Source organism: Peromyscus californicus, unplaced genomic scaffold (genome assembly GCF_007827085.1).
Source record: "Peromyscus californicus insignis strain IS unplaced genomic scaffold, ASM782708v3 Scaffold_6__1_contigs__length_162567912, whole genome shotgun sequence".
NCBI lineage: Eukaryota > Metazoa > Chordata > Mammalia > Rodentia > Cricetidae > Peromyscus > Peromyscus californicus.
Window position 1 is genome coordinate 3,899,579 of NW_026294584.1, and position 24,264 is coordinate 3,923,842.

At 40.6% G+C, this 24,264-nt stretch overlaps 1 protein-coding gene across 11 annotated transcripts in view; it reads right to left on the reverse strand.

The window, feature by feature from the left end:
• Magi2 (membrane associated guanylate kinase, WW and PDZ domain containing 2) overlaps window positions 1-24,264 on the reverse strand; it is a 1,438,220-nt gene that overhangs the window by 111,996 nt on the left and 1,301,960 nt on the right. For all 11 annotated transcript variants that reach the window (XM_052720134.1, XM_052720125.1, XM_052720126.1 and 8 more), the window contains one exon: window positions 23,468-23,716. In XM_052720134.1, the coding sequence (XP_052576094.1) occupies window positions 23,468-23,716 (249 nt within the window). The remainder of the gene's footprint in view (window positions 1-23,467; window positions 23,717-24,264) is intronic.

Sequence of the window (24,264 nt, forward strand, 5' to 3'; positions counted from 1 at the left end):
AGAGTGAGTATACGCTCCTTCCATCTGCTTCTGTTCTTTTCTGACTTGCAAAGTAAGGTGCCACTTTTTTTTTAACCTTTACAATATCTCACCCACTCCTGCTCTGCCCACTCACAGCAACCCCTTTCCCCTCACCCCTTTACTCCAGTAAATTGGGGTCTAAGAAACAAGAGATGATGAACATATTTACATTTTGCTGTCATCCATCAGCAAATGGAAAATCTTTTTTAACTTAAATCAGTTGCTACAATTAGTATTTTGGGGGTCCCAATTAGAGATTTTGGGATCCATTTGAAATAAAATTGTGAAGTAATTATGTATTCAAACTAAAAACAATTCTGTTGTCTCCTGTAGCACTGAAAGATAGAAATAGAGACAACTGATTTCTTTCCAAGTCTCAGTAAATGTCATACAATTACATTTCATCAATGTGGGCTTGAGGTTAAAATGTTCAATAAAACCACACTTTCTCTTCTCCATATCTCCAGCCTTTCAAAGCACAGGAGACCTCACACCATCAATGCACCTCTCTCAGTAATTTCTCAGCTGGCCCAGTAGGGATGGCTGATGGTTACAAGCAGGTGTTGCTGAAGTTCTGTTTCTCATTTTTACAGATGCCATGCATTCCATCTCTGCCATCTCCCTCTTTCTTTATAGCCTCTGAAACTGTGTTTTGTAAAAAGTCACTTGGCCATCTTCACACAGTTTCCCTGCTACAATAGGTAAATGTCAAAAGCAATCAGGTGTAATATCAGCCTTCCATTGTATTCCCCTAAGCCCCGAGGCAGATAATAACTTCTTGCAATATTTTCTTAATGTAAATGGAAACAGATACTAACCCAGGCAAATGATCCCTCCTGAGCCAGCTGTCCTTTTCAATATGTTATCCCCAAGATTACATGAATATTTATTGGCTCTTCAGGTTTTTTTTTTTCACCAAAGCCAAAGTTCCACTAACAGGGTACAGCATGCTTTAACTTGAAATGATGTAATTTTGCATGACTGGAAAAAACCCAAATATGAAAAAGCCCTAAGCAAAGTGCTTGGGAGACAAGAGACTGTGATCATATATTAACTTTGAAAACAACTTGTGGTATGACCTCTGAGTGGTTAAATAAATTATGTCTGCAAGTGAGAGAGCATCACATGGGGTCCTCTTCATCACATTCCTCTTTCTAAGCATTGTACCCTTTAACTCACTTTAGTTTCTGCTCCTAGGCATTTTCCTCCAACACTTATATTTTCTGTAGTGCAGACCCATGCATTTTCACTTTAAACAACACTGTACATATTACTCTGTTTCCACAATAATTTTATGAGATTGTTATTGCAAAATGATTTTCATTTCTCTAAAATGAGAAATGTAAAAGGGACTGAGGAGTTCCCAAATGCATACAGTAAAATGACAATTATCCTCTAGAGGCAAGATACCAAGAGCAAAATTACACTTCACCCAAGATCTATAGATGGCAAAAAAAAAAAAAAAGAAAAAAGAAAAATCTTCAGTGGTGTTGGTCTTTAGGGAAAAAGAATAATTTAAAATTAAAGTGAGACCCTGCTGTGTGCCTTCTGGAATGGCTTAATGTGTCTACGTGGAATGAACACACAGTAGAAAAACCTGAAAATATATTTCAAAGATGGAAAGAATCTAGAACCTCCATCCAAGCCACTTTGGAATACGCATCCATGATCCATCAGTCCCGCCCCTCAGTATTTACCAAATGAAAATATTTTCACATGTTCTTTTTAAAATAGAAAACCCATTTTCACAGAGACTTACTAAAAGATGCTCAATAACATCTTTCTCTGTGATTATTTCAAACAGAAAATAAACCAAATGTCCCTCAATTAAGGACTGATAAACTATGGCACATTCGTACAATGGGAAACTATTGAGTCTTAAAAAAATCATAGAACAGAAAAAAATATCAATGGTTCAGAGTTGGCAGGTGAAAATCAGAGAACAGAAAAAAATATCAATGGTTCAGAGTTGGCAGGTGGGTGAGGCTGACTTCATTTCGGCAACAGCTGTAAAACTAAACCTACTCGTTAAAGTTTGGACTACGGATTACAGAGTTTGTTTGATTGAAATCAAACCTTAGCAAACGGGGAGAAGTGAAATAGCAGGGGAACAAAGGTTTGGTCAGATAGAGAGAAATAAACAACTGGTGTTGTGTAAACAGGAGAAAAGAGCCTGGGGCGTGGAGGGCTCTGCCAGTCACTGGAGAGGAAATGCTACCGAATCTGAATCTGGGTTTGGCAAGACACAAGGGACTCTCCCAGGTGGCAGTTGGAGGGAGGGGAGATATCAGGGCCACATGTGCCATCACTTACAAAGACAGATCTGTGCAGAGTCAGACAACAGTGGATACCAACCCCAGTGAGCCCTGGGACAGGGGTGGGATGGGAGAGGTCATTGAAAGGCCTCATTCCTTGCATCAATCCAAGAGCCAGATGAGAGCTGCTAATGGAGTGTGACCCTTATGTGAGCCTATCAAGAGTGTTAAGTGGGGAGTGGAAGCAGGGAGGCAGAGGCAGAGAAGTAAGGGCCACACTTACTTAATGCTACAGAGAGGGGCAAGCCAACACAGCCACTGGCAGCCATTGAAGCTTATTAACATTGAAGACAAGTGAAGCTCTATCTCCTGACACACTAGCCATATATGGCCAATGGCTATAGGTTAGTGCTGCATGCAGGAGGGAACATTTCCTGGAAGGGAGACGATTCTGTTGCTGGCTGCTAGTTTAGAACTCCATGCCAGGTATTAGCAGTGTCTGGGGGAGAGCACACAATGTAATCTCTCAAGGGTGATAATACAGTTATGTATACATTTAACTAAGACACAAAGGTCAGAGCATACACACTGACTGGAGTTGAGTGGGAGCACACTCTCAGTAGAGAGCTAGTTTTAACTGTATTTTAATTTTGCCCAAGGCCTGTAGGATTGTGGCTACTTTTCATCTAGCAACTCTAATGAACATTCCAATGATTGTTTCCCAGTTAGAACATTCTTTCTTACATTATTTCAACTGCTTGGTGCCTGAAACTACAAGAGCAAAAGCCTTCTTCAGAATGCATGTTTGTCCTTGCTTTCTGGAAGACCCTACCCTCACGTTGAACCCATGAACATAGAGCCCTGTGAGGAGGATCCCTGGAGCAGAAGGTCCTAGCTGTTTCCCTCTTAAAAACAAATGGGTTCACCAGGAACCTACATCTGGGTACGTGTGTAGAGCAAACCTTTGCCTGACTGAGAAATATAATCTGGAAGAGGTCAGATTGAAATATGAGATTGCTACATGGATTATTCTCCTCTGGCACTGTGGAAACCTTAAGAATGACCAGCCACCTCTCTCGTCACTCAGGAAGGCTGGCTGATCAATCACTACAACAGATTCCAACCAAGTATGGAGGTTAATTCAGCTGGGAACAAATGCAACTTAAATTGCAAAATGATTGGCCATCCAATAATAAATCTCAAGAGCTCTCACTAGGATTTGGTATGGTAAGAGTTTGGTCAGAGGCGCATTCTAAGTCTTTGGTGGAATCTGGGCCTCCAGAAGAAATGGTATTTACACCGATGTAAATGGGAACCTTTGTTGCAGCTGAGTGATGGAACAGTTCTGTGCTAAAATAACGATGTCTTCTTAAATGAATCCACACATGGAACCAGCTTTATTGAGATGCTTCCCTGAAATATTTTATGTAGTGTATCATTGGGAAAAGGAAGAAAAACACAATTACAGAGAAGATAATACAACACAAGTCCCTACATAGAATATGGGGGGAATGTCTCGTCAGTAGAAATGATGTGTAGGCTTTGATTGCGTGTGAGAGTAACAGGCATTTTCCACCAGATAGTGATCCTGCATGTGAAGGATGCGGGTGCTCTCAGCTCTAGTCTCCTTGAACTGTCTTGTGAACAGCAAGGAGCTGGATGATTTAAGCCCAGAGGAAACAGTCACCATCACCCATTTCCAAGCTTTCAAGACCACTGAATAGCTGAAGGAAAGAAGACATCTGCCTTCCACTGCTCCTGGGAAGTCTTTGAACACAGTCCTAAATCCTCCTGGAAATGATTCCCTAGTGGGAGAAACTTGTGATTGATAAGCTCTTTTCAAACAATAAGAAAAACTAGCTCAGAATTTTAAAAAATGCTCCAAGAGTACTTAAAGGTATTCGCTAGGCTGCAAGGCTCCTCTACTTAAGAATAAATAAGAAGGATGATGCATCTTCAGCAGACCTACTTTCTTTAAAAATAGATCTTTACATTTGTTAGTGCTACCAGAGTAGAATGTGTGCATCAATGTTTGTGTTTTAGCTAATAAATGCTTCAATGTTCGCATATAGAGCACTCCATTGATGTGAAATGTGTCCAGGCTCTCAGTCGTGTAATGAGGAGACCCAGGCAGCCAGGTTTTCACTTTGGAAAAAAGCTAGTCATATTCAGGACTGAAAAGATGATTGAATCTCTGGACTCCATTCATCCTGGTCTTTGCTGGGATGCTATTCCTAAGGAATACTGCAATTCAGATTTCACACGTGGAACTGAAATGGTTTGCTGCTCATGAGCATGGTGAAATGAGGAAGTGATTTGAAATATTAGTTTTGCTTTCTCCCAAGAGATTTGGCATGCTACCACGGTCCTCCCAGCTAATGTAATGATTGCTGAGGCGATATGCAGTGACAAACAGACCAAGATGAGTCTCAAAGCATACACAGGCCACCTAGTCCTTTAGAGGACTAGAGCTTTGCCACTCAGATGCTTAGGACCAGACCAGCTACCCAACTCAAAGACAGAGTTCACCTATCCTGATTTCTTCAGGGGTCCTCTCATACTGAATCAGGTACCCAGGCAGAGAACAACTGATGCGGAATTTGCACACTGGGACCTTGCTCTCCCATTGTACTGTATTATAGTGTATCTTCTCTTGATAGGTGGGGATCAAGTTGCACAGAGTTCCCTCACCTATTAGCAGAACTGTCTTGATGCTGTAGCTAGGTTTCAGTGCCAGATGGGTTGGAGCAGAATATGCTCACTCTATGAGAATTCTATCTCATTCTATAGACATCAATTACAGGAGAATGCTTGAAAATCATATTGCTAGTAACTGTGAAAGATGCAGAGAGATGCACACTTTCTTGCTCTTAAGGAACTAAAAGCTGTCGGGGAAGAGGAGAGACAAAACGTAAGGCCCATTCACATAGGCAGCATGACAAAAGTATTAAAGTCATGTTGAAAGATGCAATGATGGAAGGAAGTCACAGAGCAGTTAACCACACTGGGTTTACAGACAAGAACTCCTATTTAAGAACAAAGGAAAACACTTGAAGTAGAAGCTGATTTGAGATATATGAGCTGTTTGGGCAACGGTCTCTACCTCATAGGACTGCTGTGAAGATGAAGCAAGGTAAGATTATTACACAGTAGCTGGAGAGGCCTTAGTACACTTAATTATTAGATAATAGAGGTATTCCATCTGGTAGTTGGCAAACTGTGGGTTCTGGGTCAGGGAAGGAACTAAACCCACTCATGTCCTAGTCTCCACAAGAAGCCAGAAAGCACATAAATCAATGTGGAAAAATGTGTATGCTGGTTAAAACTAGAGTCACCAAAACAGAGGGAGCCTCCAATGAGGAATTGCCTTCATCATATCAGCCCGTTTGCATGTCTTTGGGGTATTGATTAATATTGATGTAGAAGGGCCCAGCCCACGGTGGGTGGTGCCACTCCAGGGCAAGTGGGCCTGGGTTAGGAAAGCAAGCTGAGCAAGTCAGAGGAAGCATGCCAGTAAGCAGCATTCCCTCATGGTCTCTGCCTTAGTTTCTGCCTTGGTTTCCCTGCACAGTGGACTGTAACTGCTAAGTTGACATAAACCTTCTTCTCCTCAGTTGCTTTCCGTCAGAGCGTTTTTATCACAATTGAAAGCAGCCTAGAATAGAAATTGTACCAGGATGTTGCTAGGATGTACCTGAAAGATGTATGGTCTTCTGGGAGGATTATGGAAGTATTTTAGACTTTGGGGCCATTGGGTGCTCAAAGCTTATGGGCTGTTCTGTGGGAGCTTAGAAGATAAGAATGTTGAGAGAAATTGCAGATGGTAAAATTTCAGAGGGAACTTTGGGAGCCCTTCAAACACTCTATCAGGGCTATTTGCATGATAATTTGAACTAAGAATCTGTGATTTGTAGTCAGCTGAACTGAAGAATCATGATGAACAAGATTGACAAGAGACAGCAACACTGATGAGAAAACGTTGCTTTACTGGGAAAATGGATGCTGGTTGGCTGGGGTGAAGAGTTTGTTGTGACTGAGAGGAGACCAGCATTGTTGGGGTGAAATCTTGAGAGGTGTTTCCCTGTGTCAGAACACATATGCTGTGGTGAGAGGGGCCAGCGCTGCATCTCAAGCTGGAAGACAAACTTGGTGTGGGAGGCTCCCACATATGGAGCTGGTTTTGAAGCCGTGAAGAAGGCATGGAGAGCAGCTGTGATTTTGGTATGGTTGAAGATATCAGGAGAAGTCCATGGTGAGGGTGCAGCCTCTGTTACAGTGCAGACTCTGGCATATGGAGATGCTAGGAGCACAGGACACCAGAGACAGCAGCAGGTGTAGAATCCAGTTGGCGTGAGCTTATGAAACAAACTGTGGTTGGCAGAGAGGTGGGACTATCCAAGCTCAGAAGGTCGTGATGTCTAAGACATCAGACATTGAGTTATTTACACTATTGGATTTGGGGTTTGCTTTGACCTGATTGTAATTGTGCCCTGGCTCTGGCCTCTTGGAATAATAAAGTATGTAACTTATTTTGAATTTTACAGGAACTCATAGTTAAAAGGAGATCTTGGGCTTTTAAAGTGTTGAATGTTTCTGGGTGTTGGTGGTGGTGCACACCTTTAATCCCAGCACTCAGGAGGCAGAGGTAGGTGAATCTCTGAGTTTGGGGCCAGCCTGGTCTACAGAGTGAGTTCCAGGATAGCCAGTGCTACACAGAGAAACCTGTGTAGACTGGCCTGTGGGCATGCCTATGAGTCATTTTTCTTGATTAATAATTGATGAGATTGCACCCAGACTGTTGTGGGTGGTACCACTCCAGGGCAGGTGGTCCTGAGTTGCATAGGAAAGCAAGCTGGGGACCCAGCATTCCTTCACGGTCTTGGCTGGAGTGCCTGCTTCTGTTTCCTTGACAAAGGCCTGTGATTCACAAGCAGACATAAGCCCTTTTCCCCTCAGTTGTTTTCAGTCAATGTTTTTGTCACAGTAATAGAAAGCAGAATAGAACAATGTGTTTGATTTAAAAATATGTGTATAGTATTTCAATAAATATCATTGTCCTTTTAAAAATTGTGTAGGTTTTCCAAATATTCTAGACTTTTTTATTTTGTTTAAACACAGTGGCTTCTGTTTGTGACATTTGGGAGCCAGGTATTTGGGAGAATGCTGGCATTTTACAGGGGTGGGGTGGGGTCCTGTCTATCCAGTATTTTCTGTTGCTAAGTATTCACATTAATGGTGTGAATGTGCACCTTCCTCCTGAGCGAGCTGCTCTCAGCACAGTCTAAGCCCTGAACCAAGGCATCTGTGTGACGGAATCCTAAGCAGATGTGATTGAGGAGTAGGTAACATTACGTGCTGCATAGCTGCTGCAGAGCTCCCAAAGGAAACTTGCTTCTGCAAACTAATGAGTAAAGAAATTCATCAGATTTTCTAATCTCCAGCTGCTGGCATGATATAATATCTTTCCATTAATTTTTGGGGAAGAAACACTGGGAGGTCAAAGTTCATAGTGACTTACAGAAGGTCAAGTGGCCAGGATCAGCACCTGTAGGCCTACTACTTGTGGCTTGTTTGTTTTTGAGACAGGGTCTCACTAATTAGCCTGGGCTTATCTGGGATTCATTATGTTGCCCATACTAAGTTAACCTTGAACTCATGGTAATCCCCCTGTCTTTACCTTCCTGGTGTTGGTATGAACCATCCTGCCTGGCTTTCTAGGCTCTACTTGTGTTTTCAAAGCAGGCAATGAACAAACTCATTATGGAGGTTAAAACAAATTCTATTGCCACAAAATAAACCAGTGACTCATATGACTGGGTGCTAATTGGTCGCTCTTTAGAACTTGCTTTCCAGCAGAACTTTGGCCAGGGTGTCACTGGAGGGGTGTGACCCTGCAGGAGAGTGCCATGCAGCAGTGGAGGAGGGACTTCGGGTCTCAGGAAAGGTGGCCAGCGCCTCCAGGAGCCTTCATTTAGCTGAGTGTGTTATAGATGTGGTGTCACTTTACAAATGTGAAATGGGAGGGATCCATGGCCGTAAACTGTGGTCAAAGGGGAGCTGTTTTAGAGTAGTTAGTGCCCGCATCAGGTCAGACTGAGATGGACAAAGAGCAAAGTGTTGGAGGCACTTTCAACACACAATCAAAGACAGAGAGTTGCAGAAGTTAAGTGTTTTCCATGGTTCACAGCTTCCCAAGGCTTTACACACACGGACAGAAACAAAGCACCTCATGATCTGTCATGATGATGGCTTCATGTAATTATGAGCTAGAAGAGGCTGGTCACAGGACAGCTGGGCACAGGAGTCAGCTGATAAGCTGGAAGATTTCTTCTGTGGTGATTTCTCATTTAGTCAAATGTCCTTGTTTAGGGTCACAGAGAAAAGGAATTTTTGTTTTACTTTGTGCCTCTCCTAAATTTAAGTGACTTTAACTTAGTTACTATCTATCTATCTATCTATCTATCTATCTATCTATCTATCTATCTATCTGTCTGTCTGTCTGTCTGTCTGTCTGTCTGTCTATCTATCTATCTATCTATCTATCTATTTATCTATCTATCTATCTATTTAATGGCTGTGTGGTCTGTGGGAAAAAGCAGAACTCTTTACACTTGGGATTTCACTTTGATTTTATCCCTCTAAAGGACCATGCTTTAAATAAGTGGTTCTCAAGCTGTGGGTCTTGACCCCTTGGGGTCAAAAGACCCTTTCACAGGGGTAGCATAGGAACTATCCTACATATCAGACATTTACATTATGATTCATAACAGTAGCAAAATTACAATTATGAAGTAGCAACAAAACAATTTTATGGCTGGGGTCAGCACAACATGAACTGTATTAAAGGGTTACAGCATTAGGAATGTTGAGAACCAAGGCTTTAAATGTAACAACAGATCTGTAATTGAGTTTTTGAATCTCTAGGATTACTTTTCAGTATCACATACAAGTGGACATATGAAGAATGCCTTGAACAGGGCATTGGGGCTCTTTCCCAGAGGGCCGTGGGTCTTGGAGGAAAGTCAGCAATGAACAAGTCCAAACTGGCCTGTGCTGGTAAAAGTACAGAGGTGAAAACATCAGTGGATGATAAAAGTACAGAGGTGGAAACGTCAGCTGACAAATACAGAGGTGGAAACATCAGTGGATGATAAAGGTACAGAGGTGGAAATGTCCATGGATGATAAAAGTACAGAGGTGGAAGCATTCGTGGATGGCTGAGACATTACCGAGTAACTGTCAGCTTGCTGGCCACTCATACACTTGTGGATAAGAACAGAAGTCAGATGAGTATTGTAGAATACAAACATAAGGAAGGGAATAGAAACAATTGCTCCCTACATTTGACTGCTTAGATTGATGCCATGGCTGCTGTTCTGAACTAGTTGATCTCCCAACAATCTTTACCATTGATGTCCAAGCTTTCTATGTTTTCTTACCCACCAATTTCTGCTGTAACATTCTTGACAAACTAAAGAAATGTTAGAGACTAAAGGTTACTTTTTAATCACTTATACCAATGCCCTTCTCTGAAACCTCTGATAAGACAGCAGGTTTGACAAGGAAGTAAGAAGTGTCTATAGGGACAGTTACATTTACACAATAAAACCTGGATAACAAGACTCATGATAGAACTAGAGATGATCAAGGACCAGCCTATCAGCCCACTGTACACAGCCACTAGGACATTTTCATAAAATGAGCATCTGGTTCAGAGCTAAAAGGCTGATTGAGACACCTGGCCTGTGTACACAGACTTCATGAATGATAAGAATGACAAGTTAGTCAATGGAGAAACATAATTCAGACTTTACAAATATATTGAGATTATCAGCATTAAGGAGCTTTTAACAGAACACTAATTGCTCTTCTAGAACACTCAGGCGTGGTAATATTTTGTATATGCTCTAACAAATAAAGCTTGCCTGAAGATCAGAGGGCAAAGCTAGCCACTAGTTAGCCATAGAGGCCAGGCAGTGGTGGCACACACCTTTAATTCCAGCATTTCAGATCTTATGACTTTGCTCCCAGTACTTGGGAGGCACACATACCTTTAATCCCAGCACTAAGGAGGTTGAGACAGGAAGTGATATGGCTGAGTGAAGAAAGGCATATAATGGAGAAGGAGACAGGAGCTCAGTCTTTTTTGGCTGAGGAGTTGGTGAGGTGAGAGGTGGCTGTGGCTTGTACCTTTGTCTCTTTGATCTTTCAGCATTTACCCTGATATCTGGCTCCATGTTTTCTTTTTTTAAGAGCAATTAGGATCCTAGCTACATTTGGAGTCCAACTTGTGGGGCATGAGATCACAAATAAAAGCCTCTTGCCTGTGACTTTGCAGTCACTGGCTTAGGCTAGAGCTACCCCACCAGCTAAGGAGTCAACAGAAGTTAGCCACTTTCACACATTCCCCCATGCAGATGGCTGGCTGTTTGGCTTCTTCCCTCTCCCAGTGGGTTGTGGCTTTCCCTGGACCCCCTCCTCGGGCTGCTGCCACACTAGGCAGCTGCCTCACTTCACCATCATTTGAAACATCATTGTCAGCAGATCTGGTGGGTCAACTGGGATTTCTTAAAGGGGGAATTTAGTAAAAAAACAAAACAAAACAACAAACCACCACCACCACCAACAAAAGAGTTTTTTCCCACATTAAAAAAATGGGAAACACTATTACAATGGAGGGAGCTGGGTCTCTGTTTGATAATATGCTAGAGGGTTTGAAAATGGAGAAATTAAATGAGAGGATAATTATGTAGATGGAATTTATGTAATGTCAATTATAAATATTATTTGTTTAATCATTTTTTTATCATTAAAAAAGTTGGTCAATGTGAGTGCCAAGATAAAAGTTTTAGAAAAACTTGTTAAAACAGATCATAGAGACATTCAGAGCCAGACAGAGGAATTTAAAGGAGAAACAGTCTCAGCATTGCATTTTAAGGTTACAGAGGAACAGCCTAAGGCTTTCAAACAGCCAACCTTAATTTATCCAGTAACCTTACAGGAACTGCCAAATGATAGAATATCCTCCAGACTGTGTAAGAGCTGAATGGACTCTTATGTAAATGTTAAATTTGAGGAGATTCAAGGAAGCAATGGTCTCATGTGGCATGCATTCACCTTTTGTGAAGCAGATATTAAACTCGTGGTCAACTTGTAATAGTTGCCCCTCAAGACTGGAGAGATTTGGTTACAGCAGTCTTGGAGGCTGGTCCTCAACTACAATGGAGGACCTGGTGGAAAGATGAGGCTAAGACCATTGAACAAAGAAGTAGGGCTAGAGGTATAGAAATCTCCCAAGACCAACTTCTTGGAGAGGGAGATTGTGCTAATATACAAAGGCAATCTCTATATGATGACCACACCCTGGCTTTATGCTGTGTGGCAGCCTTAAATGCTTGTGACAGAATTAAAGAAGTTGGAAGGAAAATTGAATCCTTTCTAAAGTTATACAGGGCCCCAGAGACACCTTCACTGATTTCTTACAAAGATTGACTTCAGTAGTAAGTATAATGATATCAAATTCAGAAGCTGGGCAAATAATAATTGAATCTCTGGTTTTTGAAAATGCTAATGTGCAATGCAAAAGGGTAATTAGGCCATTAAAGTCAAGATCACTGCCATTGGAGGAATGGATCCAAGAAAAATTCAGTATTGAATCTTATAACCATGATGATGCTTGGATAGGAGAGGTGATTTCCAGAGGTTTGAAGAAAAATTGAAATGCCAAAAGTTTCTATTGTGATTAATAAGGTCACTAAAAAGGGACTGTAAACAGAGCATTCCTAGAAACAATGTTTTTTCTAAGAATAATCCCAATGGCCCTCCCTTCTAGATTATGCAGGTGTGGCAAAGGAAGGCATTGGACTAACAAATGTAGATCAACAAGGGACAGACAAGGTAACTCTTTGCCACCATAAAATGCTTTGGGGGACTTCTCACTGGTCCCCATGTCAAATTCAGTTCAGTCATTTCCTGTCATCATGGAGGAAACTCCTTCCCAGAGTAATTAAAGAACCTAATGTCTTTTGTAAGAAACCAGACTGCTCTGGATGATAGAGCAGCAATAGAAGAGAGAACAAAAAATTCAGGAGAAATCATAAAGTGAATATTTTGGCAAACTTCTATAAATGAACAAAGACCAAAATTAAAAATATGAATAAATGGCTTGTCATTGAAGGTCTTGTAGACACAGGTGCAGATGTAAAAGTAATTGCACCAGAATTTTGGCATCCAAATTGCCTTCTTCAGGAGGTAAATTTTCAGTTTTTAGAGGTTGGAATGTTATCTCAGGTAAAACAGAGTGTGAGATGGGTGGAATGTATAGGGCCAGAAAGACAGAGAGGAAAATTAAAGCCTTATGGGGCTAACATTGCAATAAATTTATGAGGACATGATTTGTTAAAGCAATGGAATACCCAGATTAACATCCTTCAATCTCAGAAACAAACCATAAACCAACATATGTTTCTGGGAAAAATATTAGAATGTATTATAAAGAACAGTCCCCAACCATTGTATACAGGTTGTATAAGAACAAGGCACAATAGCTGTTGAACTTTCAAAGGCACCAAAAGCCCTACCTTTAAAATGGTTGACAGACAAGCTTATATGGGTTCAGTAATGGATTTTAACAACAGAGAAACTGCAGGCTTTAGAAGAGCTGGTACAGGAGCAGTTAAATGGTCAGCATATTGAAAAATCAACCAGCCCTTGGGATTCTCCTGTATTTGTTATTAAAAAGAAATCTGGAAAATGGAAATGGTAACAGATCTAAGAGCTGTTAATAAGACGATTCAGCCAATGGGCTCTCTACAGTCTGGAATTACTTTGCCTTCTCTGTTGCCTAAAGAATGGCCTCTTACAGCTATCAATTTAAAAGACTGTTTCTTCAATATACCTTTACAAGAAAAAGACAGAGAAAAATTTGCCTTCACAGTGACTACTTATAATAATTCTCAGCTTGTTAAGAGATATAAATGGAAGTTTCTCCCACAGAGAATGTTAAATAGCCCCACCCTGTGCCAGTATTTTGTATGACAGTCATTGGAAATGATACACAAGCAATTTCCTCAATCTATAGTTTACCATTCCATGGATGACATCTTACTAGCTGATTCAAATGTAGATACTTTAGAAAGAACATTTGAAGAAGTAAAGAAAATCTTGCCTTGTTGGGGATTACAAATTGCTCCTGAAAAAAAAATACAAAAAGGAGATTCTACTAATTATTTAGGATATAGCATAGGTCTACAAAATATTAGACCCCAAAAGGTGCAAGTTAGGAGAGATCGATTGTGGACTTTTAATGACTTTCAAAGATTGCTAGGAGACATTTCCTATCTACTGTCCATTATTGGAGTAGAAAATCAAGAACTGATTAATTTGTTTAAAACCTTAGATGGTGACAAGGACTTAAATAGTCCAAGAGAATTATCAGCTGAAGCTGAGAGAGAATTTGTTTTGGTGAAAAAGAAATTACAGGATGCACATGCAGATCGTTTGGATCCAGAGCTTGATTGCATTCTGGTTATTTTGCACTCTATGCATTCTTTACAGGAATATTAATGTAGAGGGAAGATATTATCTTAGAATGGATCTTTTACCACATAAACAGAGTAAAAAATTAAAAACTTATGTGGAAAAGGTCTCTGAGTTGATTCTAAAAGGAAAATTGAGACTTTGTCAATTAGCAGGAATAGACCCAGCAGAAATTGTAGTACCTTTTACTAATGATGAAATTGACAAATTATGACCAGAAAGTGAACCTTGGCAAAGAGTTTGCAGTAATTTTTTTGGAGAGGTTAACAACAAATATCCCAAAAGCAAGAGAATTCAGTTTATAAAGAGAACTAACTGGATCCTCCTCACATTGCACAGGGAACACCAATATCTGGAACCCCTACATTTTATTCTGATGCAAAAGGGCAGAGTATAGATCATGAAATTTAAGTGGCTCAAAGCCCTTACGATTCTGTCCAAAAGTCAGAATTATATGCTATTCTGATGGTGTTAATGGATTTTATAGAACTTCTAAACATAGTTACTGACTCTCAGAATGCAGAAAGAGTTGTTTTACACATTTAAACTGTTGAATTTATTCCTGATGAGTCAGAATTAACTTTGTTATTTATTCAGTTACAAGAAATAATCAGGAATAAGAATCATCCTTTATATGTAACACACATCTGATCCCTAGCACAAGGTAATGATGAAATTGATGAACTATTGATAGGAAATGTGCTGGAGGCCTCAGAATTTCATAAAAAATACCATGTCAATAGCTAAGGTTTGAAAAAGGATTTTTCCATCACTTGGCAACAAGCCAAGGAAATTGTAAGGAAATGTCCTACTTGTTCTTTATACAACCAAACTACCTGCAGGAAGTAACCCAAAGGGTACTCAAAGGGATAGAATCTGGCAGATGGATGTGTTTCATTTTGAAGAATTTGGAAAATTAAAATATGTACACCACACTATTGATACCTATTCAGAATTTCAATGGGTGACTGCTTTGCATTCTGAAAAGGTTGATTCTGTAAACACACATTTGCTAGAAGTTATGGCCATCATGAGTATACCTGTACAAATGAAGACTGATAAAGCTCCAGCATATGTCTCTAGTAAAATGAAACAGTTTTTTGCTTATTACAATATAAAATATATTACAGGTATACCACATAATCCTACAGGTCAAGCAGTCATAGAAAGATCAAATCGAATTCTAAAGGATATGCTAAATAAACAGAAATCAGTGATAAATACTCCCAGAAATAGATTGCATAATGCTTTGTTAACTTTGAATTTTTTAAATGCTAATGAGAAAGGAATGACAGTTGTGGAGAGACACTGGACAGTAGAAAAAACTACAGAGTTAAATCAGCTTGTATACTTTAAAGATGTGCTGACCTCAGAATGAAAACCAGGATATGTATTACATTTGGAAAGAGGTTTTGCTTTTGTTTCCTCAGGAGAAGAAAAGCTATGGATACCATCAAAATTGATAAAGGTTCAATTTGAACAAGAGAGACCTCTTAATTAGAAGAGATGATAGTTCATCAAACTGCATGGCCGTTCAATCTACACTAACTGTAACACTAATAAATGATTTTAATTTAATCAGATAAAACTTGCCAAACGGAATGTCCCCAAAATTAGGGTTGGGGCAGCGTTTTTTTTTTTTTTTTTCTTTTCAGGAGAATGAAGGCATCTAGATAAGGGATCTGGAGACCACTGGACAAATGAGACATGGGAGGGACAAGGGCAAATCACCCAGAAAAAATGTCCCAAGGAGAAGAGTAAACTGGCCTATTGGTATATCACATTTTCAACAGGGTAAAATTTCATAGATCTTCCTAAATGTTTGTTTCTGCTGTTCTCCACAGACACATAAAGCAAATGGTCTTTTTGTAGTCCCAGTCCAGTTAAAAATTAAAGCTGGTTTTGGAGTTAGAGTGTGGCTCTCTCCTTCTCTAAACCCAAGCATGCTTGTTGAAGTAAAATCCAAAATCTCTGTCTCATGTCAGAAGAGCCACCTGATATGGGACAGAGGAAAAACAAAGATTTAGGGACTATTCTATTGCTGCTAATCTCATAAATCCTTTGGTTTGATTTAACTCTTTAGAACTTTTCTTAACGTATAAATGTTATCTCCAAACTCATAAGAGATATATATATATTTTAAACTTCTTATCAGGGTATTAATGGTCATACAGAGTACTAACTAATTTTAGAAAAAAGCTTCATCTAGCTTCCTGTACATGATTTTGGGTTTGAGTCTCTATCAAATAATTAGGGATTAAGCTTTTGTATTCTGCATGTACATAATAAATATTGATCCTTTAACCTCTTTGGGATCTGCTGCATATGACATTTAAAATATTTAAGTGTTCGCAGTGAACCATGACCATACCTAACAGCAACCTTTGAAGTCTCCAAAAAGATGTCAGGGCTCCATGATGATGATTCCACCAGGACTATGATAACACCACTAAGCTGAAAAACAACACCTAAAGATTGGCTTTGTATTACAAACTTCTCAGGACAATCTTGAAGCGGCTAGCTGAGATGATCCAGCCTCACAGACTACTCTAACTAGGACTTGAGACAAGTCCTGTACTTTCTCATTATGCAGAGACTTGACAACAAATGATATAGCTACCTCTCTTAGAACTTGACAATTAACCCAAATTTTTCTTTTCAGGATCCCCTAAAGATGCTGTCGCCTCTAGACAGCAGGAAGTAATTTTAAGAACATGATGCCCACATTCCCAAGAGGTGGGGTAGGTGGTTTTTGGCCATTCAATGGATTATGGATATTTGTCATTGTTTAGGGTAGTTGGTTACAAGTTGCTATTGGTAATGGTCAGGAAAAAAGCTAAACAAAGGAGATTAGATTCAGAGTTCTTGTTTTGAAAAGAAAAAAGGGGGATATAGAAATGATAAGACAAATGGTAGATTATTGAATCTACTCTGAAAAGAAAAAAGGGGAATATAAACATGATAGTATAAAAGGGTAGATTATTTGAGGTGGTATTGTGTTCCCTAAAATATTGTACACCCTAATAAACTTATCTGGGGTCAGAGACAGAACAGCCACAATATTAAACATAGAGGATAGGCAGTGGTAGCACACGCCTTTAATCCTAGCATTCCAGAGGCAGAAATCCATGTGTTCAAGGATACAGCCAAGCATGGTGACTCACGCCTTTAATCCCAGGGAGTGATGGCAGGAAGCAAAAAGGTATGTAAGGCGTGAGGACCAGAAACTAGAACCTTTTATCTGGTTAAGCATTTGGCTGGTTAAGCTTTTAGGCTTTGAGCAGCACAGTTCAGCTGAGAGACATTGGGATGAGGACACAGAAGTTTCCAGTCTGAGGAAACAAGACCAGCTGAGAAGTTGGCCAGGTGAGGTTAGCTGTGGCTTGTTCTGCTTCTCTGACCTTCCAGCATTTACCCCAATAACTGGTCACAGGTTTGATTTTATTAATAAGAACTGTTAAGATTCCTGCTACAATTATTGAATCTACTTTTAAAAAGGAACTACTTGTTTTAAATATTATACATTGATATGGATCTTTATACATTGATACAAATTTGAGATTATTTTTTAGAATGTACTATACAAATATCTCTAATCTTGTTCAAGGTATTGTACCTATACATTCCATTTAACAATGTAATACAAATTGCTAGTCCTTTAAAGTTATTATTATAAACTATTTAGGATAATAAGGACAAACAGGTTAACAATTAGTCACCTATTACAATCAAACTTGCAGTCATACAGTCATATTAGGTATGTTTTCAAGGTCAAACAGAGATATATTTTAGATAGATAAGTCATCTTCAAATATTTCAGAGATCTACAGAATATGGCATTTAAGATGTTTTAATAACATAGATATTATTTTTTTATGACAATGAGACATGTCTGCTCTTGGCAGCACCAATCTACTTCAGAGAAGATGATGGACACTGAAGAAACTCCTTATGGAGTTTACTTGCTTTGTGGCAAAAGTTGGCCAATGGGCAAGAAAGTGTCCTTGCCTTGATTGCTGACAGTATCCTGTCAAAATGGACAGGCAGGACACAAAAGAAAGTGACTGCAGAACTTGTCAAGACAAGGTAGGACAACCCTTGAGAATATCCTGCTTCACAGAAAAGTCTGTCAGATATGATAGACCTGTAGGATGAAGATGGATGCTCCAATATTGCAGAGGAACCTTGGGTGACTGTCCAGGCAGCCAGCTGTTTCTGTCATTTCCCAATATTTTGGAAATCACTTGCTTGCACTTCCTGTTTAATTAGGTAATATTATTTTCTTCTTGGGTCTCTGATGGAGTTGAAGACTAGATAGTTATAGTTTTCCTTGTTAACAAATTCAGATAAAAAATTCAATAAAGAGCCGGGCGGTGGTGGCGCACGCCTTTAATCCCAGCACTCGGGAGGCAGAGCCAGGCGGATTTCTGTGAGTTCGAGGCCAGCCTGGGCTACCAAGTGAGTCCCAGGAAAGGCGCAAAGCTACACAGAGAAACCCTGTCTCGAAAAACCAAAAAAAAAAAAAAAAAAAAAAAATTCAATAAAGAGGTGTAAAGTATATAAGTTTGAGAGACATTGAAAGGTAATTTTGATAATACAAATTAGCATAGAAGGTGAATTAGGTACAATCCTTTGGACTCACCAAGATAGGATAAATAATGGGGTATTTTCTCTGAATTTGTCAAATGTTAATGGACTGGACATTGTTAATGTAATTCTTTACTGTATATATTTGTATATAGTTATTATACTTATTGTATATAGTTTTTCTTATATTAGTTATATAATCTTTTTTATTTTAGACAAAATGGGGAAATGTGGTGATATCTTGTATATGTGCTAACAAATAAAGCTTACCTGAAGATCAGAGGGCAAAGCCAGCCACTAGATAGCCACAGAGGCCAGACAGTGGTGGCACACACCTTTAATCCCAGCACTTGGGATCTCATGCCTTTGCTCCCAGTACTTGGGATCACACATCTTTAATCCCAGCACTAGGAAGGTTGAGACAGGAAGTGATATGGCTGGGCAGAGAAAGGAATATAAAGTGGGAGGAGACAGGAGCTCAGTCCTTTTGGCTGAGGAGTTGGTGAGGTGAGAGGTGGCTGTGGCTTATTTTTTTGTCTCTCTGATCTTTTAGCATTTACCCCAATACATGGCTCCAGGTTTTTATTAAGACCAATTAGGATTCATGCTACACTCAGGTTTGATTCCCAGCACCCATATGGGAGCTCACAATGACCTGGAACTCCGGAGAGTTATGTAACACCCTCCTCTGGCCTCTGTACACAGTGCACACATTGGACAGACATACATGTACACAGCACACAGACATACACACACACAGTGTACAGACATACAAGCAAGGAAGACACCTACACACATAAAATAAAAATAAAGGTTAAAAGTAAGAAAGAGGCTTTTAACCTTATTTTCATTTTCCCATGTTTATTAATAATATGACAAAGAACATCTTTGCCGTTTGGTTTTGATATTAAATGTCCCCTAAAGGCCCATATGCTAAAGGCCTGCATGGCAGCCTACAGTGCTATTGGGAGGTGCTTTAAGAGTTGGGGTCTAGGGGTTAGAGAGATGGCTCAGTGGTTAAAAGCGCTGGCTGCTCTTCCAGAGTCTTGAGTTCAATTCCCAGCACCCCCATGGTGGCTCACAACCATCTGTAACTGTAGCCCCATGGGATCTGATACCGCCTTCTGGTGTGCAGACCTGCATGCAGACAAAACAGCCATTGTACATAAAATACACAAATAAAAAAAAAGAGTTTGAGTCAATTAGAAGGAAGGTAGGCCATTGGGGGTGTGCCCTTGAAGGTATGTTTGGGGGTCCCTACCCCCTTTTAATTTTACTTCCCAACTACCAACAACTTCTCTCATCACGTGCTTCTGCCACAAATGTTCTGTCTCATCCCATGCTCCAAAATAATGGAACCAATTGCCATGGGCTAAAACCTCTGAAACTGTGAGCAGAACAAATTCTCTAATTTTTTTTTTAATTTTTGATTTTCTAAGGATATTTCATCATAGTAACAGGAAGCTAACACATTTGTATGTATATAGATCTTTAAAATTCTTCTTAATAATTTGAACTGTAATTGCCTGTTAGTTCATTCCGACCCAGAGTTCTGGTCAAAGACCCACACTGTTTCCTCTTGGGCCAGATTTTAAGGCCTGAAAAGTTAATACTTTTGCTAATGGCACACAGATGCTCAGGCAGCTACCTAATTTCACTTTAAATCAAGAAGGGGATGCCTGTACTACAGATGAAAAGCTTCTAATATCTGTCCAGTTCCAAACAATGGTTGGTCTCCTGGGGACCAGTCTTGAAGGGAACAAATGTGTCTCTGAATTCACTACTTCATACAAAGAACATTCCTTTCTTATGTTTTGGGAACCAATATTTTAAAGAGAATATACAACGTTTTGGTATAGAGCACTACTAAATGTCAGGCAATCAGCAAGCCAGGAACCTCATATTACAATTTTCCAACTAGTTGAATATCCCATGTCCCTGGCAATGTTTTCTTGGCTGAAGAAGCTTTGGAGGGGGTTTCTCTGTCCCCAGGGAATGGAAAATTACATTTGGCTTCTTTGTCTTTCTTCTCTGCTGTGATGATATTCAATGACATAATGTGACATAATGTTTACAGAGAGATTTTAGAAGGCATGGCTTGGAGTCTGAAGCTTGATATTTTCCATGGCTCTGTAGTTTACTGGCTGGTAAATTGTGGCAGAGGAACCTGGAATTCTTGCCTAAAGGTCCTACAGATTCCTTCAGTGGCACTGGTTAGGGCACCACAGCTTTTACTGCCCTACTGCAGACACAGGCTGTAGGTGGCTGGGTGGCTGAAAGACTGTGTTGGTCTCAGATTGGCACATGGGAGAAATACGCTGGCCCTCCAACATACTGCCCAGATTCAGCTGCCCTAGGAGAGTGGGTAACTCTAGTAATGGCTGCCTGGCAGCCAGTGTGAACTCTGTGTTGCTAAAGAAGAGTGAGCTGGTGCAGTAGAAAGGTATTCCTAGAAGAACAGTGGTCCACACAGCAGCAACAACACATTCACAGTTCACTTGAAGTCAGTGCTGTAGGAGTTCCTGTACCATCCGTTGTAACCCATGACAAAGAGAGGAAAGCAAGTGTTCCTTTATAATTAAGGAGACCGAAGCCATATGACTTCCTTAAGGTCACATGGCTGGTTAATGACAGAGCCAGGTTTCTCATCAAATGTATGGTTGCAGCCCCTTGCCACTGGCTTGCCTGCATGTAATGATCCGCCTATCAAATGCAAAGTGGTCCTTGTCTACCAATGAAAAGCCTTCAGTAGCCACAGGAAACAAACAACACAAAGAACTGTTAATGCTTTTTGGGCTGTGGTAAGGCAGGAAAAGAAAATTATCACAAGCCCAGGAAATGGGGAAATGACCGTGACCCCAAGGTATCTGATGGCATCACAAAATCTCAGACCCTTTGATACACTGGCAATGGATATGATACAAAGAGCCCAAGGATGACTCTTTATCACTCACAAGGCACTTAGCATTTCTCTCTGAAAACAGGGATCAAAATTATTATAGAGGTTAAGTATAGAAGAGCATCGGCTCCAGGAACCTTTTAGGTGCATGCTGCAAATTACATACTATGACTGCAACATGCCATCAGCGTAATGGCTGCCTTTGCCACAGAGCCTGGGGCAATCTGTGTTTTGAAATCCTTAAATATCCTTAAATTGAAAAGAAAGAAATAGATGAAAGGAAACAACCAGGAAGCTTCATGTACTAATAGACTCTATTTCTATACTCAAGGGTGATGCAAAATCATACCAGTTTGAGAGTGTTTAGAATTATTTTTTTAGGTACTCTCTAGTCAGAAAAATGCTCATATTAATTTTAAGCATCAGCACCTGTTGTTTTCCTAGACCTATTTATGCATGGACCTTATTTGCAATAGAGAAAGCACATGCACACACTTCCTTACACATTTAGAAAGAAAGCTGCCACGCTTTAAATACAGTTGAGATCTAAAACACATGCTTAACATTTTCATGATGGCAGTATACTTTTTATTTTTCTTCCAGTCCTCTAGGTATTCTGCCCCAATAAACAATCTGAATGACTTGAGATAGCTGCAAAAGCTCCCTGTGAACATTTCCCCAAGTGTAAGTTATTGGGAGGATGTTTATATAATTCATGAAAATCTTCAGTCTTGTGTCCTTTTAATCTTTGTGAATCCATCGTACTGACAGAATCCTGCTTTGAGTTTACACTTAAAGATCGGATTTATTCCTTCAGCTTATCAGGAAGAAAAAGAGAAATGAAACTGTATTTTCAGACGTATATAATTTGGCCTCTGCAATATTGGCTGAGGTTTAACACTTCTGTAGTTTTCTCTCTTGAATTTGTTAAGGCTCATGCTAAACAGGCAGCCCTACCTACCCACATGCTTCTGGTGGGCTGTTGATAACATTAACCCAACCATAGGAGCTCTTATTAATTCCTGATAATTTCATTTTTCAGCATTGCTTGACATGCCTTTCTACCTCACATGAACTGGAAACCACAATTCATAAGAATTTTAGGAATACAGCATGGACAAACTATTATTATTTGAATACTTCTACATGCAGATGAAATTACATCCATAGAACTTCAGGCCAAAGCACTTGACCATGAAAAACGATATGTTTTCTTGTCCTCACAACTGTCTTCTGTTTGGTGGTTGTGGGCTAAGCACTGGAGTACTGCTGCAGAGGGGGAGGGGACCAAGGAGACCATCTACAATGATGGTGCTGAAGAGGAATATGACCTCTGTCACCCGTTGTATAGATTCACAGAACACTGATATTGTAGAATCCACTGAATTTAATCCATCTACTGCCCTCCTGCTTACAGCTGCTACCCTGGAGGAGGACCCTAGAATCTCTGTCCCAGGGGTTGTTTTAAAAAAGCCTCCCAACTGTCTTATGTTTACAGTTTTGCTTTCTCCTCACCTCCACTTAATTTTACAAAAGCGTCTTTCAGAAGAAAGGCAGGCCATTGTTCAAGACCTTCTACTAGTGCCCATGAACTGAGAATGCAGTATCACTCGCTCCCAGTGCATAGGAAGCCTGCACCTCCTGATTCTGCCCACTTCCAAGTGACAACCTGTGCTATTCTCTCTGGCTTACTTCCAGTACTGTCACCCCGGGATTTCTTGATCCTGAGCTCCTTCTCATCAGAAGCTTTCTGTCTGAAAATTTCCCCCTTGGCCCTTTACACCCCGGGCTGATGCCAGGGAGCCGCTCTCAGAAGAGGCAGTCCCTCACCAGGGCGTGAACATGGTACAAGCCTCCTCTCACAACCATACTACCACACATCACTCTTCTTTATTTTATTTTACCTACAAATAAACTAACAGCTTTTACAGCTCTGAGTGTTTAGGGACCTTTTGCTGTAGACTTGCACTCTTCTTGAACCTAAGGTGAGTGACATTAACCTAGCAGTGTTAAGGGTGGCTTATGTTTCTTTGTGCTCATAGCCTGGGACATCTAGGCCACGTAGTATATCCATAGCCTTTCTCTGATCTCTTCTTCTGTTATTACTATCATTAGAACAAACAACTATAAGACCCCTTATCTGAACATAGACAAGCCAGTCACTTACTTATGGTGGCTCCAGACTCAGGCCTGTTGAGGGAGCTGATGATGACGAAGCCGAATCCTTCGTTCTCCTTGCGGTGAATGACCACGTCACTGGTCTGCAGGCTGTGTGAGGCAAAGCCTTCAGGCGGAGAGGCGCTGCTACTGGGGGCGGCGTGGTTGCTGTTGGCGTAGGTGGCATAGTCACTGCGCGGAGAGCTGTGGTGGGTTGATACGGAGCCAGGACTCCTCCCATCCTCTGGGCAGGGCTCCCCTGAAATACAGATCATGGTACACAGGAACTCAGTGGTTTGGGAAAGGCCTTACTGAATTCCTCAGGAGGAGCAGGCATGAAGAGTTGATCTTCCCTCTAGATATGCAGAGTATTTGAAGGGCTGCAGATCTCTAGTCCACCAGGGCTTCATCCATTGTTAGCCTTTTCCAAAGCATGGGCGACCCCCACCATTAGCCTCTTCCCACCCCATGAGTCCTGCCCACCCCATCAGCCTCCCCCCATCAGCCTCCCCCAACCTTTCAACTCTCAATCAGCCTCCTCTGAGGTTGGTACTCGCCTTTTTCCCCTCTTGTTATGACTGCAAATCCTGGAGACAATGACAACTTTTGTATATTAGCCTCTTGGTTGCATAGTAACCGACTAAAGATGATCGGAAAACAAGTGGACAGAACCCTAACTCATCACGGGCATACGACTCACTGAGAGGATTTATAAAAGGGCTGGGGAGATGGTTAAGTGGGTGAGATATTTGCTGTGCAATCGTGAGGACCTGAGTTGAACCCCCAGAACCCGTATAAAGGCAGACA